The sequence below is a fragment of the Ovis aries genome, chromosome 24 (genome assembly GCF_016772045.2).
Source record: "Ovis aries strain OAR_USU_Benz2616 breed Rambouillet chromosome 24, ARS-UI_Ramb_v3.0, whole genome shotgun sequence".
In the NCBI taxonomy this organism is placed as follows: domain Eukaryota; kingdom Metazoa; phylum Chordata; class Mammalia; order Artiodactyla; family Bovidae; genus Ovis; species Ovis aries.
Window position 1 is genome coordinate 19,613,158 of NC_056077.1, and position 17,597 is coordinate 19,630,754.

At 37.7% G+C, this 17,597-nt stretch overlaps 1 protein-coding gene across 1 annotated transcript in view; it reads left to right on the top strand.

Moving 5' to 3' along the window:
- Positions 1-246: 246 nt before the first annotated feature.
- The window catches only part of LOC132658551 (phospholipid-transporting ATPase ABCA3-like), a 40,605-nt gene continuing 23,254 nt past the window's right edge, over positions 247-17,597 (top strand). The window contains exons 1-2 of the mRNA XM_060405806.1: positions 247-327; positions 674-929. Of these exons, the coding sequence (XP_060261789.1) occupies positions 268-327; positions 674-929 (316 nt within the window). The 5' untranslated portion in view covers positions 247-267. The remainder of the gene's footprint in view (positions 328-673; positions 930-17,597) is intronic.

Genomic DNA, 17,597 nt, shown 5'->3' on the forward strand with positions numbered 1-17,597 from the left:
TTGCAACTTACTGATGTTGGCATCTCTATTGTCTAATATTTTCATACTTGTTAGAAGATCATTAGATATGAATTTAATGAATTAATATAAAAAAGAACAGATAAGTATTTATTTCAAGCTTTTTAAAAGATTATCTTTCAAGGTTGATGAAAAGAGTAGAACAGTGAAGTAATCATTTTACTTAACTAAACTTAACATTTTGGCAGGTAATCTAAATTTTAAAAATTTCTTCTTTTTTAGTATTGAACTTTCATTCTTTGTGGTAAAATGGATACCTTGTGGCTTAACCAGTTTGCCGTCCTCCTCTGGAAAAATTTCATATTAAAGGTAAGTGGAGGTATCTTTGAGAAATGGCTGTAAAGGCTAATGAATTTGAAAAGAAAAATTTTAACAATTCCTTCATTTCATTTCAGTTTATGGGTATTTTTCCTCTTTCGTTCCATGACTGAAGGTAGATTTCTAAATCTGAAGAGTATCAATAGGGCAAACCAATAAAATCAATAGTAAAATGAGAAAAGGGTGAAAAAGGCAATCCAGAGAACCATTCATTTTGTAGAATGAAGTTGAATGATATATATATGTATTGTATACATGTATGTACACAAGTGTAACTACACACGTACACACATATAATACTCTAAATTTAATTAGTATAATTTTGTTTCTCTTGTAGAAACGGAAGATGGCTTCTTTAATTGTGGAAATTTCCATGACAGTGCTGTTCTGTACATTGATTTTGCTTCTGCGCAAACATTCCACAAGGGAACTTACACAAGCTACTTTTTTCCGGTCTCTTCCCTTGAATGAACTTCCCACTTTCCTCACTAATAAGAAAAAGGAATTTGAATTGGTTTATGTGCCTTCTGGAAGTGATGTGGCAAAAAATATTACTGAGAAAGTGAAAAATGATTTAAATGCCAACCTTACAGGTTAGAAATTGCGATGTTTAAAATATTTTTGTAGAATAATTATTAATTTGCTGTAGAGAAGGCATGTTTCAGTGACCCTTATAACTTGTACATTAATCTCAAATATAATGTTATGAACTTTGTTAAAAAAAAATCAAACACACCTAAACAAAATATACTGTTTAGAATTAGATGACAAGTTATATAATTTGAAATCTTTGTCTCTGATTGTACTTCTTAAATTAAGGTAAGTTCCTGAGTATGTCAAAAGGACACAAAGCCTCACAATAAATTTGGTAGTTCTTTCCTGGATGCATAAACTTTACTTGAGGCCACTGATTTTACATTTTGTAAAATATATTACTTAAGTGTGATATAGGATTGTATTTAGAGAGAAAATTAAAACAGTGTAGAATTACAGAAAACTTATTCAATTCTTATGTCCTTACACTCCCGTTACTCTGCACCCAATTTCTCTTCGTTGTCCCCCACAGTTAAAAAAACTGTCAGAAATTTGATAAGAATCCCTCCAGTCTTGTCTCATGCTTTGACATATGTGTGTTCATGGATTGATCCTGTTATATGTTTTTAAAATTATACGTTTTTTTCATTTCAAGGGTTTTGAGATGGGAGGGAAGGGTAGATACTTTGTCATCTAAGTGACCATCTTTAAAAATTAAAGTGTTATGTTTATGTAACTTAATGCGAAATTCCCATCAACTTAAAAAATATAAACCATGACTCTCCAAAGAACTTTAGTGCTTATGATGGGCTGGTTTAGGTTACCTGTCAAGTACCCCTGTTTGTGGAGGTAGAGGACAGAGAACAGGTTGCTACTTCTTATGCTTTCCTATTATGGGTCCATCAGTGAAAAAGTTTAAGACACATTGTCATTCAGTCATATTGAGGCCATCATGAGAGAGTGTTGCTGAAGACTGGAATAGAGATCTGGTGAGCTGAAGGTACATGGTGGCATAGCTTAATACATGTCTCCTTATAAACTGCTAACTTAAAAGAAAGGAAGATGAGAAACTTTCCTGATGATTTCTGATACATTCTTTTATTTTCAGTTGAACTAACTCCTTAGCAAAATAACCTAATGACTATAAGAAGAGAGACGTAAAAGTCTTTATTTGGAAAACTTCCACATTCAGTTTTTACTGCTATACTGAAGAATTAAAACTTAAGAAAAACACCTTACTAGGGGCTCCAATCAAGACCGTGGAGTAGAAGGACATGGAGATACATGCCCTCATGCCCACACATACATTAAAAATACTTCTACTGGACTTCCCTGGTGGTCCAGTGGTTAAGAATTTGCCTGCCAATGCAGGCAACATGGGTTTGATCCCTGGTTTGGGAAGGTATCATATCCTGTGGGGCAGCTAGGCCTGTGTGCCACAACTACTCAGCCCACACACCCTAGAGCCTTCAAGCCACAACTACTAAGTTCATGCACTGCAACTACTGAAGTCCATGTGCCCTCAAGCCCATGCTCCACAATAAGAGGAGCCACTGCAACAAGAGAAGCTTACACATTACAACTAGAAAGTAGCCCCTGCTCACCACAACTAGAGAAAGCCCACATATAGCCATGAAGGACCTGTGCCCCATAGGGGGCTGAAAAACAGGAAAGATTCTCATACCAAGGGAAGCGCCCTCACTGGTGCGGAGATCAGCTGGGACAGAAAGGGAGCATCAGAGTCTCAGAGAAGAGCACAAGAACCAGCTTTTGGTAGGTGGGCAGAGTAGAGAGAGACCTGAACAGGTGGGCTGTGCCATTGTCCTGAACTCTTCAGCTTGAGATACATGTCCATAGTACAGACAAGGGCTGGGTGCTGAACTTGGTGTTTAGAGGACAGACCCAGGGAAAGGCTTTCTATTGGTTGCACAGAGACAGCCAAAAGGGGCTGGAGTGTGGTAAGGCAGCAACCAAGGGTGTTTGAAGAAGTCTGGGCCTACTATAGAAGCCTGGTCAACAAGCCATTGTTAAGTGGTGCTTGAAGGAAGGGGTAGGGTTGCCAATGCAGCTTCTTTCTCCATGTGCTGGCCATGGTCTTTATGGGCTCTGGGCTCCCACACCCCAGCCACCTCCTTGGTGGGCTCTGGGAACAGACTTCAGTGGTTTATCCACTGCAGAGGCAAGGCTGAAACCACAGCTGAGCTGCAGGGGCAGTGGGACCTAGGAAGCAAGTCTGAAATCTCTTCCCACAGCTGTGCAAATCTCAGATTTACTTATCTGCCCACCCCCAGTTTGTAAATTCAGCATATGTAGGACATCTGAGTGGACAATGGGTGTTCCTGTGGACAGGACAGGTCTGGCCTTAGCAGCTGTGTATTTGTGGGCACATACATATGGGGGCAGGGTCAGGATAGAGTCTGGACTGGCTGCATAGCTCCCACAAGCAGGTCTAGGTGCATGACTACTGCGGTCTTAGAACCTGCCTTCAGCATATCTGCACTGATGGCCTTGTGAAAACAACACGTGAGGGACACCAGGGCTGATTGCTAGCATTCTCAAGGCTGAGATGGGGCCAAGGGCAGTGCCAGAAACAGTGCATTTTGTGAGCCCACACAATGGATGACAGGTGACACAGCAGAGTATACTCACCCAGTGAACGGCCCTGGCAGAATACTCAGTTGTTCTATCCTAGTGGGAGAGCCCTAATCCAGCATACCTCATACTGAAGAAACAGCTCAGAAATGAATCTGGGCATGTCTACTCCAACAACTAGGGAACAGAACCAGCCTTGACAGGGCAGTGACAACCACAGAGTAAAAGAAGATGACCTGATCAGTATCCAGTGTAGGCTCTAGTCACCACAATGTCAGTCACACTTTCTATCAGGAAGATAATGGCCAGCACACACTGAAGTAAGAGGTGGCAGACAGCTACACTAAAAAATAATTCTCACACCAAAAATGGTTAAATCCACACAGGTTATGCAGAGGGACACTCCTACATAAAAACAGCCCTCTAAAACCACAGTAGATAATTGTTCCTCCTAAACTCATTAAGCAGGAGAAGTATAAGTAAAATGAAGAGGCAGAGGAACCACTCCCAATTAAAAGATCAAGATAACTCCTCTGAAAGGAAGAACAATAGACCTCTTTAAAACAATAGACCTCTCTAGTCTAATAGACACTGAGTTAAAAAGGAGATAATAAAAATTCTGAAGAAATTTAAAAAATTATTGATAGAAATGCAGATTACTATAAAAAGGAAATAGGAACTATAAAAAGGAAACAAGAAAAATTAGAGAACCATTCGCCAAGATGAAAGCTGAGCTAAAAGCAATGAATAGCAGAATGAATAATGCAGAAGAATGCATAAGTGATCTGGAAGATACAGTAATGGAAATCAGACAGTCAGAACAACAGACAAAAAGTCAAATTTTGAAAAGAATGATAACATTACAAGAGACTTATGGGATAGTATATAGCGTGCCAATCTACACATAATAGGAGCCACAGAAGAAAAAGAAAAAGAGGATTGAAAATATATTTGAAAAATTATGGCTGAAAGCTTCCTAAACCTAAAGAAGGAAGCTTTAGTTTTTATTTAGTCTTCTCTAAATCAAAAAGAAATAAGAATCTATAGGAAAGAGGAAATCATAATTGGAAAGCAAATCACTTAAATAAGCCAGTACATAGTGAAAGTGTTAGTTGCTCAGTTGTGTCTGACTCTTTGCAACCCCATAGATATAGCCTGCCAGGCTTCTCTGTCCATGGAATTCTCCAGGCAAGAATACTGGAGCGAGTTACCATTTCCTTCTCCAGGAGGTCTTCCTAATCCAAGGACTGAACCCAGGCAGATTCTTTACCACCTGAACTACCAGGGAAGCCCTGAAATAAGACAGTATATAGATTTAAAAATCAAAACATTTCTATAGAAGCAATAATGAACAAAGATAACCACAGGAACAGCAAAAGGATGGACATGAAGATGTAAAAGATGATATCAAAATCATAAAATGTGGGGGAAGAGAGTAAGAAAATGTAGATTGTTTTGTCCCTAGAATATCTTTGAGCCTATGTGACTACCAGTCTAAAGCAAGTAGATGTAGGAAAGGTTTAATATACTTCCCTTAACCACAAATCAAAAGCATACAATAGATTCATAAAAACCCAAAAGAAGAGAATGTAAGCCTAATAACAAAAGAAAATCACCAAAGCATAAAAAGAAAAACAAGAAAGATATAAGAAGAAATATAAAGCCAATGGGAAAACGAGGCTTAAAATAGTTATAAATACATGCTGCTGTGTGCTTAGTCACTCAGTCATGTATGACTCTTGTGACCCCCATAGACTGTAGCCTGCCAGACTCCTCTCTCCACAGGATACGCCATGCAAGAATACTGGGGTGGCTTGCCATTTCCTTCTCCAGGGGATCTTCCTGACCCAGGATCGAACCCAGGTCTCCTGCATTGCAATCAGACTCTTTACAGACTGAGCTACAACGGAAACCCAGTAAATACAACAAATACATATCTATCATACCTTAAAAGTCAGTGGACTAAATGCTCCAATCAAAAGACACAGAGTGGCAGATTGGATAGAAAAAAAAACAACAACAACAAGAGACTACAATATGCTGCCCACAAGAGACCCACTTTGGGGCAAAGGACACACCTAGATTGAAAGTAAGGGGATGGAAAAAAGATATTCATGGAAATGGCAAGAAAGCAGGGTTTGCAATACTCATAATCAGAAAAAATGAACTTTAAAACAAGTGACAGAAAGAAAAAGAAGGACACTAAATAATGGTAAAAGGATTCATACAAGGGGAGGATATTACACTTGTCAACATATGTGCACTTAATGTAGAAGCACCCAAATACATAAAACAGACATGAAGTAAGAAATTAATGAGAATGCAATAATAGTAGGGGCTCAGAGGTTAAAGCGCCTGCCCCCAATGCGGGAGACCTGGATTCGATCCCTGGGTCAGGAAGATCCCCTGGAGAAGGAAATGGTAACCCACTCCAGTATTCTTGCCTGGAAAATCCTATGGACGGAGAAGCCTGGTAGGCTACAGTCCATGGGGTCGCAAAGAGTCGGACACGACTGAGCAAATTCACTTCACTTCACTTTAACACCTCACTCATATCAATGGACAGATCCAAAAGGCACCAAAGATTTGAAATGATACAACAGAATAGTTAGTCTTGATATCTATAGGACATTACATCAAAAAAAAAAAAAAGCAACCCACCAAAATGAAATCAATAAAAGAAATTGATAACTTCAACAGATCAATCTCTAGAAGTAAAATAGTACTCTTAAAGAAAAGCTCCCTACAAACAAAATTCAGGGGTCACATGTCTTTCAGGAGAATTCTACCAGACATACAAAGAAGTACTTAAACCAATCATTCCTGAACTCTTCCAAAAGATTGAAGAGGAAGGAATGCTTTCAAAGACATTCTATGAAGACACCATCACCCTGATAGCAAAACCTGATAAAGACACTAGCATAAAAGAAAATTATAGGCCAATATATTATATTTGATGAATACATATGCAAAAATTCTCCAAAAAGTTAGGAAAAGCAAGTGCAAATAAACAGTTCCCTTAAAATCACATAAAAAATACTGACCAAGGAGGTGAAAGATCTATATGCTGATAACCATGAAACACGTGTACCCCAATGTTCATCGCAGCATTGTGTATAACAGCCAGGACATGGAAGCAACCTAGATGTCCATCATCAGATGAATGGATAAGAAAGCTGTGGTACATATACAAAATGGACTATAACTCAGCCATTAAAAAGAATACATTTGAATCAGTTCTAATGAAGTGAATGAAACTGGAGCCTACTACACAGAGTGAAGCAAGCCAGAAAGAAAAAAACCAATACAGTATACTAATGCATATATATAGAATTTAGAAAGATGGTAACAATAACCCTGTATGCGAGACAACAAAAGAGACAAAGCTATATAGAACAGTCTTTTGGACTCTGTGGGAGAGGGAGAGGGTAGGGTGATTTGGGAGAATGGCATTGAAACATGTATAATATCATATATGAAACAAATAGCCAGTCCAGGTTTCATGCATGATACTGGATGCTTGGGGCTGGTGCACTGAGACGACCCAGGGGGATGGTACAGGGAGGGAGGAGGGAGGGGGTTCAGGATGGGGAACATGTGTACACCTGTGGAGGATTCATGTTGATGTATGCCAAAACCAATACAATGTTGTAAAGTAATTAACCTCCAATTAAATTTATATTTTAAAAAAAGGAAACTGAAGATAATATGCCAGCAAATTTGGAAAACTCAGCAGTGGCCACAGGACTGGAAAAGGTCAGTTTTCATTCCAATCCACTAACTACCACACAATTGCACTCATCTCACATGCTAGTAAAGAAATGCTCAAAATTCTCTAAGCCAGGCTTCAGCAATACATGAACCACGAACTTCCAGATGTTCAAGCTGGTTTTAGAAAAGGCAGAGGAAACAGAGATCCAATTGCTAACATCCACTGAATCATCGAAAAAGCAAGAGAATTCCAGAAAAACGTCTATTTCCTATTTATTAACTATGCCAAAGTCTTTGACTGTGTGGATCCCAAAAAACTGGAAAATTCTGAAAGAGATGGGAATACCAGACAACCTGACCTGCCTCTTGAGAAACCTGTATGCAGGTCAGGAAGCAACAGTTAGAACTGGTCATGGAACAACAGACTGCTTCCAAATAGGAAAAGGAGTATGTCAAGGCTGTATATTGTCACCCTGCTTATTTAACTTCTATGCGGAGTACATCATGAGAAATGCTGGGCTGGAAGAAACACAAGCTGGAATCAAGATTGCCAGGAGAAATATCAGTAACCTCAGATATGCAGATGACACCACCCTTATGGAAGAAAGTGAAGAGGAACTCAAAAGCCTCTTGACGAAAGTGAAAGTGGAGAGTGAAAAAGTTGGCTTAAAGCTCAACATTCAGAAAATGAAGATCATGGCATCCGGTCCCATCACTTCATGGGAAATAGATGGGGAAACAGTGGAAACAGTGTCAGACTTTATCTTTTGGGCTCCAAAATCACTGCAGATGGTGACTGCAGCCATGAAATTAAAAGATGCTTACTCCTTGGAAGGAAAGTTATGACCAACCCACACAGCATATTAAAAATCAGAGACATTACTTTGCCAACAAAGGTCTGTGTAGTCAAGGCTATGGTTTTTCCAGTGGTCATGTATGGATGTGAGAGTTGGACTGTGAAGAAGGCTGAGACCCGAAAAATTGATGCTTTTGAACTGTGGTGTTGGAGAAGACTCTTGAGAGTCCCTTGGACTGCAAAGAGATCCAACCAGTCCATTCTGAAGGAGATCAGCCCTGGGATTTCTTTGGAAGGAATGATGCTAAAGCTGAAACTCCAGTACTTTGGCCACCTCATGCAAAGAGTTGACTCATTGGAAAAGACTCTGATGCTGGGAGGGATTGGGGGCAGGAGGAGAAAGGGAACGACAGAGGATGAGATGGCTGGATGGCATCACTGACTCAATGGACGTGAGTCTGAGTGAACTCCGGGAGTTGGTGATGAACAGGGAGGCCTGGTGTGCTGCGATTCATGGGGTAGCAAAGAGTCGGACATGACTGAACAACTGAACTGAACTGAACTGAACTCACCACCTTAAATAATTAGAAAAAGAACAAATAAAATGTAAAGTCAGCAGAAGGAAGGAGATAATAAAATTAGAGAGGAAAAAAAATAAAATGGAGATTAAAAAAACAGTCAATAAAATCAAGAGCTGGTTCTTTGAAGAGTAAACAATGTTGACGAACCTCTGTCCAGGCTCATCAAGAAGGAAAGAGAAAAGATCCAAATAAACGAAATAAGAAATGAAAGAGGAGAAATCACAACTGATGCCACAGAATTATGGAAAACCATAAGAGAATTTTATGAGCAATTATACAAGAAACAAATTTTACAACCTAGAAGAAATGGACAACTTTTAAGAAACATACAACCCACAAAAATGAAATCAATAAAAGAAATTGATAACTTCAACAGATTAATCTCTAGAAATAAAATAGTTCTCTTAAAAAAAAGCTCCCTCCAAACAAAGTTAGGGGTCAGATGTCTTTCAGGAGAATTCTACCAGACATACAAAGAAGTACTTATACCAATCATTCTTGAACTCTTCCAAAAGACTGAAGAGGAAGGAATGCTTTCAAAGACATTCTATGAAGACACCATCACCCTGATAGCAAAACCTGATAAAGACACTAGCATAAAAGAAAATTACAGGCCAATATATTATACTTAATGAATACATATGCAAAAATTCTCCAAAAAGTTAGGAAAAGCAAGTGCAAATAAACAGTTCCCTTAAAATCACATAAAAAATACTGATCAAGGAGGTGAAAGATTTATATGCTGATGAAGCATTAATAAAGGAAACTGAAGATAATTCAAAGAAAGGGAAAGATATCCCACACTCTTGGATTTGAAGAATTTAAAATGGCATACTACCCAAAGCAATCTATGGATTTAATGTGATCCTATCAAATTATCCACAGAACTAGAACAAATTATTTTAAAATTTACGTGGAAACATAATAGACTGAGAGTTACCAATGCAATCTTGAGGGAAAAGAACAAAGCAGGAGGCATAACCCTTCCAGTCATCAGACAATAACGCAAAGCTAAAATAATGAAAACAGCATGCTATTCACCAAAACATAGACTATGAATCACTGGAACAGAATAGAGAAACATAAACTCACACACCTATGGACGATTAATCCTTGACAAAGGAGGTAGAATATACAATGAGGAAAAGACATTGTCTTCAGCAAGTGGTGCTGGAAAAGCTGAACAGCCACACGTAAATCAAAGAAGTTAACAAAACATCCTCACACTATGCACAAAAATAAACTCAAAATGACTTAAAAACTTAAATGTAAGAGGACACCATAAAATTCCTAGAGGAGAATGTAGGCAAGTGACATAAAGTATACCAATATTTTCTCAGATCAGTCTCCCAAGGCAATAAAAATAAAAGCAAAAATAAACAAATGGAACCTAATCAAACTTATAAATTTTTGTATAGCAAAGGAAATCTTAAACAAAATGTAAAGGCTGGGAGGAAATGTTTGCAAATAATGCAACTGACAAAGCCTTAATCCAAAACATACTAATAGCTCATAGAACTCAACAACAAACAATCAAAAGTCAATCAAAAAATGGGGAGAAGATCTAAATAGACATTTCTCCAAGAAAAACATACAAATGGCCTAAAACCCATGAAAAGATGCTCAAAACATTGCTAATTATTAGAGAAATGCAAATCAAAATGGTAATAAGTTATCATCTCACAATTGTCAGAGTGGACATTATTTAATAGTCTACAAATAATAAGTATTGGTGAGGTTGTGAACAAAAAGAAACTCTCTAACACTGTTGGTAGAAATGTAAATTGGTTCAGACAGTATGGAAAACAGTATGGAGGTTCCTGAAAAAACTAAAAACAGAGTTTCCATATGGTAGGCAATTCCACTCCTGATAGCATATACCCAGACAAAACTATAATTCAAAGACACACGCACCCATATGTTCATTGTAGCACTATTTACAGTAACCAAGAGGAAACAAACTAAATGTTCATTGACGTATGTATGGGTAAAGAAGATGTCATATATATATATATATATATAAAATATGACATTATATATATTATATATATGCCATTATCTATATGTCATTGTATATATACATATATAAGGCAAAATTACTCAGTCTTAAAAAAGAATGAAATAATATCATTTGAAGCAACATGGCTGAATTTAGACCTTATCATACTAAGAGAAGTAAGTCAGAGAGAGAAAGACAAATACCATATACTATAACATGTGGAATCTAAAACACAACACAAAGAAATATATCTATGAGACCAAACAGACTTACAGAGAACAGACTTGTCATTGCCAAGGGGGAGGAGGGTGGAGGATGGAGGATTGGGAATTTGGGATTAGCAGATGCAAATTAGTATATACAGAATGTATAATGAATAAGGACCTACCATATAGCTCAGGAAAATATATTCAGTATGCTGTGGTATACAATAATATACAATAATGGAAAAGAATCAGTTCAGTTTAGTTCAGTTGCTCCAGTCTTGTCCAGCTCTTTGCGATCCTATGGACTGCAGCATGCCAGGCTTTCCTGTCCATCACCAACTCCCAGAGCTTGTTCAAACTCATGTCCGTCAAGTCGGTGATGCCATCCAACAATCTCATCCTCTGTCATCCCCTTCTCCTTCTGCCTTCAGTCTTTCCCAACATCAGGGTCTTTTCCAATGAGTCAGTTCTTCACATGAGGTGGCCAAAATATTGGAGTTTCGGCTTCAGCATCAGTGCTTCCAGTGAATATTTAGGACTGGATTGGGAATACTGGATTGGGTTGCCATGCCCTCTTCCAGGGAATCTTTCTGACCGAGAGAGCAAACTTACATCTCTTATGTCTCATGCATTGGCAGGCCAGTTCTTTACCACTGGTGGCAACTTGTAGCAATTCTTAATTTTAAAAAGCCTAATATATCAATCTCATCCTTAGAGTTTATTGTTCTTTGTGTTCTGTTTGGAAAACTTACCCTCCCTGACATGGGTATTTCAGGGATTTTTTTGTTTTGCATAGATATCTATAATATATAAGGAACTTTTATTTTTAATGATATGAGATTTCGTTTATTCCCATTTGGATATTCATTTGACTACTTACTTTTTAATGGAAAAGACCACTCTTTACCTACTACTCTGTATTTCCAATTTTATCATAAATTAATGTTCTGTATATTCATGAATGTATTTATGAGTTCTATTGGTCTATTTGTATATCCAGTGTCAGTCTGATTCTATCTTAATCACTATAATTTTATCATGTTCTGATAACCTGTAGGGGAAGCCATCTCACCTTGCTCGTCACCCTTGTATTTCTTTTCTTTTCTTTTTTTTTAATTTTTATTTTTACTCTATTTTACTTTACAATACTGTATTGGTTTTGCCATACAATGACATGAATCCACCACGGGTGTACATGGGTTCCCAAACATGAACCCCCCCTCCCAGCTTCCTCCCCATAACATCTCTCTGGGTCATCCCCGTGCACCAGCCTCAAGCATGCTGTATCCTACATTGGACATAGACTGGCGATTCGATTCTTAAATGATAGTATACATGTTTCAATGCCATTCTCCCAAATCATCCCACCCTCTCCCCCTTCCCTCTGAGTCCAAAAGTCCGTTATACACATCTGTGTCTTTTTTGCTGTTTTCCATACAGGGTCGTCATTGCCATCTTCCTAAATTCCATATATATGTGTTAGTATACTGTATTGGTGTTTTTCTTTCTGGCTTACTTCACTCTGTATAATCGGCTCCAGTTTCATCCATCTCATCAGAACTGATTCAAATGTATACTTTTTAACGGCTGAGTAATACTTCATTGTGTATATGTACCACAGCTTTCTTATCCATTCATCTGCTGATGGACATCTAGGTTGTTTCCATGTCCTGGCTATTATAAACAGTGCTGCGATGAACATTGGGGTACATGTGTCTCTTTCCATTCTGGTTTCCTCGGTGTGTATGCCCAGCAGTGGGATTGCTGGCTCATAAGGCATTTCTATTTGCAAATTTTTAAGGAATCTCCACACTGTTCTCCATAGTGGCTGTACTAGTTTGCATTCCCACCAACAGTGTAGGAGGGTTCCCTTTTCTCCACACCCTCTCCAGCATTTATTGCTTGCAGATTTTTGGATCGCAGCCATTCTGACTGGTGTGAAGTGGTACCTCATTTTGGTTTTGATTTGCATTTCTCTGATAATGAGTGATGTTGAGCATCTTTTCATGTGTTTGTTAGCCATCCGTATGTCTTCTTTGGAGAAATATCTATTTAGTTCTTTGGCCCATTTTTTAATTGGGTTGTTTATTTTTCTGGAATTGAGCTGCAGGAGTTGCTTGTATATGTTTGAGATTAGTTGTTTGTCAGTTGCTTCATTTGCTATTATTTTCTCCCATTCCGAAGGCTGTCTTTTCACCTTGCTTATATTTTCCTTTGTTGTGCAAAAGCTTTTAATTTTAATTAGATCCCATTTGTTTATTTTTGCTTTTATTTCCAGAATTCTGGGAGGTGGATCATAGAGGATCCTGCTGTGATTTATGTCTGAGAGTGTTTTGCCTATATTCTCCTCTAGGAGTTTTATAGTTTCTGGTCTTACATTTAGATCTTTAATCCATTTTGAGTTTATTTTTGTGTGCGGTGTTAGAAAGTGATCTAGTTTCATTCTTTTACAAGTGGTTGACCAGTTTTCCCAGCACCACTTGTTAAAGAGATTGTCTTTACTCCATTGTATATTCTTGCCTCCTTTGTCAAAGATAAGGTGTCCGTATGTGTGTGGATTTATCTCTGGGCTTTCTATTTTGTTCCATTGATCTATATGTCTGTCTTTGTGCCAGTACCATACTGTCTTGATGACTGTGGCTTTGTAGTAGAGCCTGAAGTCAGGCAAGTTGATTCCTCCAGTTCCATTCTTCTTTCTCAAGATTGCTTTGGCTATTCAAGATTTTTTGTATTTCCGTACAAATCTTGAAATTATTTGTTCTAGTTCTGTGAAAAATATGGCTGGTAGCTTGATAGGGATTGCATTGAATTTGTAAATTGCTTTGGCTAGTATACTCATTTTCACTATATTGATTCTTCCAATCCATGAAAATGGTATATTTCTCCATCTATTAGCGTCCTCTTTGATTTCTTTCACCAGTGTTTTATAGTTTTCTATATATAGGTCTTTAGTTTCTTTAGGTAGGTATATTCCTAAGTATTTTATTCTTTTCGTTGCAATGGTGAATGGAATTGTTTCCTTAATTTCTTTTTCTACTTTCTTATTATTAGTGTATAGGAATGCAAGGGATTTCTGAGTGTTGATTTTATATCCTGCAACTTTACTATATTCATTGATTAGCTCTAGTAATTTTCTGGTGGAGTCTTTAGGGTTTTCTATGTAGAGGATCATGTCATCTGCAAACAGTGAAAGTTTTACTTCTTCTTTTCCAGTTTGGATTCCTTTTATTTCTTTTTCTGCTCTGATTGCTGTGGCCAAAACTTCCAGAACTATGTTGAATAGTAGCAGTGAAAGTGGGCACCCTTGTCTTGTTACTGACTTTAGGGGAAATGCTTTCAATTTTTCACCATTGAGGATAATGTTTGCTGTGGGTTTGTCATATATAGCTTTTATTATGTTGAGGTATGTTCCTTCTATTCCTGCTTTCTGGAAAGTTTTTATCATAAATGGATGTTGAATTTTGCCAAAGGCCTTCTCTACATCTATTGAGATAATCATATGGCTTTCATTTTTCAATTTGTTAATGTGGTGAATTACATTGATTGATTTGCGGATATTGAAGAATCCTTGCATCCCTGGGATAAAGCCCACTTGGTCATGGTGTATGATCTTTTTAATGTGTTGTTGGATTCTGATTGCTAGAATTTGTTGAGGATCTTTGCATTTATGTTCATCAGTGATATTGGCCTGTAGTTTTCTTATTTGGGGCATCTTTGTCAGGTTTTGGTATTAGGGTGATGGTGGTCTCATAGAATGAGTTTGGAAGTTTACCTTCCTCTGCAATTTTCTGGAAGAGTTTGAGGAGGATAGGTGTTAGCTCTTCTCGAAATTTTTGGTAGAATTCAGCTGTGAAGCCGTCTGGACCTGGGCTTTTGTTTGCTGGAAGATTTCTGATGACAGTTTCAATTTCCATGCTTGTGATGGGTCTGTTAAGATTTTCTATTTCTTCCTGGTTCAGTTTTGGAAAATTATACTTTTCTAAGAATTTGTCCATTTCTTCCACATTGTCCATTTTATTGGCATATAATTGCTGATAATAGTCTCTTATGATCCTTTGTATTTCTGTGTTCTCTGTTGTGATCTCTCCATTTTCATTTCTAATTTTATTGATTTGATTTTTCTCTCTTTGCTTCTTGATGAGTCTGGCTAATGGTTTGTCAATTTTATTTATCCTTTCAAAGAACTAGCTTTTGGCTTTGTTGATTTTTGCTATGGTCTCTTTTATTTCTTTTGCATTTATTTCTGCCCTAATTTTTAAGATTTCTTTCCTTCTACTAACTCTGGGGTTCTCCAGTTCTTCCTTTTCTAGTTGCTTTAGGTGTAGAGTTAGGTTGTTTATTTGACTTTTTTCTTGTTTCTTGAGGTATGCCTGTATTGCTATGAACTTTCCTCTTAGCACTGCTTTTATAGTGTCCCACAGGTTTTGGGTTGTTGTGTTTTCATTTTCATTAGTTTCTATGCATATTTTGATTTCTTTTTTGATTTGTTGGTTATTCAGAAGTGTGTTGTTCATCCTCCATATGTTGGAATTTTTAATAGTTTTTCCCCTGTAATTGAGATCTAATCTTAATGCATTATGGTCAGAAAAGATGCTTGGAATGATTTCGATTTTTTTGAATTTATCAGGTTTAGATTTATGGCCCAGGATGTGATCTATCCTGGAGAAGCTTCCGTGTGCACTTGAGAAAAGGTGAAATTCATTGTTTTGGGGTGAAATGTCCTATAGATATCAATTAGGTCTAACTGGTCTATTGTATCATTTAAAGTTTGCATTTCTTTGTTAATTTTCTGTATAGTTGATCTGTCCATAGGTGTGAGTCAGGTATTAAGGTCTCCCACTATTATTGTGTTATTGTTAATTTCCCCTTTCATACTTCTTAGCATTTGTCTTACATATTGTGGTGCTCCTATATTGGGTGCATATATATTTATAATTGTTATATCTTCTTCTTGGATTGATCCTTTAATCATTATGTAGTGGCCTTCTTTGTCTCTTTTCACAGCCTTTGTTTTAAAGTCTATTTTATCGGATATGAGTATTGCCACTCCTGCTTTCTTTTGGTCTCTATTTGCGTGGGATATCTTTTTCCAGCCCTTCACTTTCAGTCTGTATGTGTCCCTTGTTTTGAGGTGGGTCTCTTGTGGGCAGCATATAGAGGGGTCTTGTTTTGTATCCATTCAGCCAGCCTTTGTCTTTTGGTTGGGGCATTCAACCCATTTACGTTTAAGGTAATTATTGATAAGTATGATCCCGTTACCATTTACTTTATTGTTTTGGGTTCGGGTTTATACACCCTTTTGTGTTTCCTGTCTAGAGAATATCCTTTAGCATTTGTTGGAGAGCTGGTTTGGTGGTGCTGAATTCTCTCAGCTTTTGCTTGTCTGTAAAGCTTTTGATTTCTCCTTCGTATTTGAATGAGATCCTTGCTGGGTACAGTAATCTGGGCTGTAGGTTATTTTCATTCATCACTTTAAGTATGTCTTGCCATTCTCTCCTGGCCTGAAGCATTTCTATTGAAAGATCTGCAGTTATCCTTATGGGAATCCCCTTGTGTGTTATTTGTTGTTTTTCCCTTGCTGCTTTTAATATTTGTTCTTTGTGTTTGATCTTTGTTAATTTGATTAATATGTGTCTTGGGGTGTTTCACCTTGGGTTTATCCTATTTGGAACTCTCTGTGTTTCTTGGACTTGGGTGATTATTTCCTTCCCCCATTTTAGGGAAGTTTTCAACTATTATCTCCTCAAGTATTTTCTCATGGTCTTTCTTTCTGTCTTCTTCTTCTGGAACTCCTATAATTTGAATGTTGGAGCATTTCATATTGTCCTGGAGGTCTCTGAGATTGTCGGCATTTCTTTTAATTCATTTTTCTTTTTTCCTCTCTGATTCATTTATTTCTACCATTCTATCTTCTATTTCACTAATCCTATCTTCTGCCTCCGTTATTCTACTATTTATTGCCTCCAGAGTGTTTCTGATCTCATTTATTGCATTATTCATTATATATTGACTCTTTTTTATTTCTTCTAAGTCCTTGTTAAACCTTTCTTGCATCTTCTCAATCCTTGTCTCCAGGCTATTTATCTGTGATTCCATTTTGATTTCAAGATTTTGGATCATTTTCACTATCAATATTCGGAATTCTTTCTCAGGTAGATTCCCTACCTCTTCCTCTTTTGTTTGGTTTGGTGGGCAACTCTCCTGTTCCTTTACCTGCTGAGTATTCCTCTGTCTCTTCATCTTGGTTATATTGCTGCGTTTGGGGTGGCCTTTTTATATCCTGGTAATTTGTGGAGTTCTTTTTATTATGGAGCTTCCTCACTGTGGGTGGGGTTTTATCAGTGGCTTTTCAAGGTTTCCTGGTTAGGGAGGCTTGTGTTGGAGTTCTGGTGGGTGGAGCTGGGTTTCTTCTCTCTGGAGTGCAGTGGAGTGACCAGTATTGGGTTATGAGACGTCAAAGGTTTTGGAGTAACTTTGAGCTGCCTTTATATTGAAGCTTAAGGGTGTGTTCCTGTGTTGCTGGAGAATTTGAGTGGTATGTCTTGTTTTGGAACTTGTTGGCCCTTGGGTGGAGCTTGGTTTCAGTGTAGGTATGGAGGCATTTGATGAGCTCCTATTGCCTAATGTTCCCTGAATTCAGGAGTTCTCTGCTGTTTTCAGGCTTTGGACTTAAGCCTCCTTCTTCTGGTTTTCAGTTTTATTTTTACAGTAGCCTCTAGACTTCTCCATCTATACAGCACCAATGATAAAACATCTAGGTTAAAGATGAAAAGTTTCTCCACATTGAGGGACACCCAGAGAGGTTCACTGAGTTACAAGGAGAAGAGAAGAGGGAGGGGGTA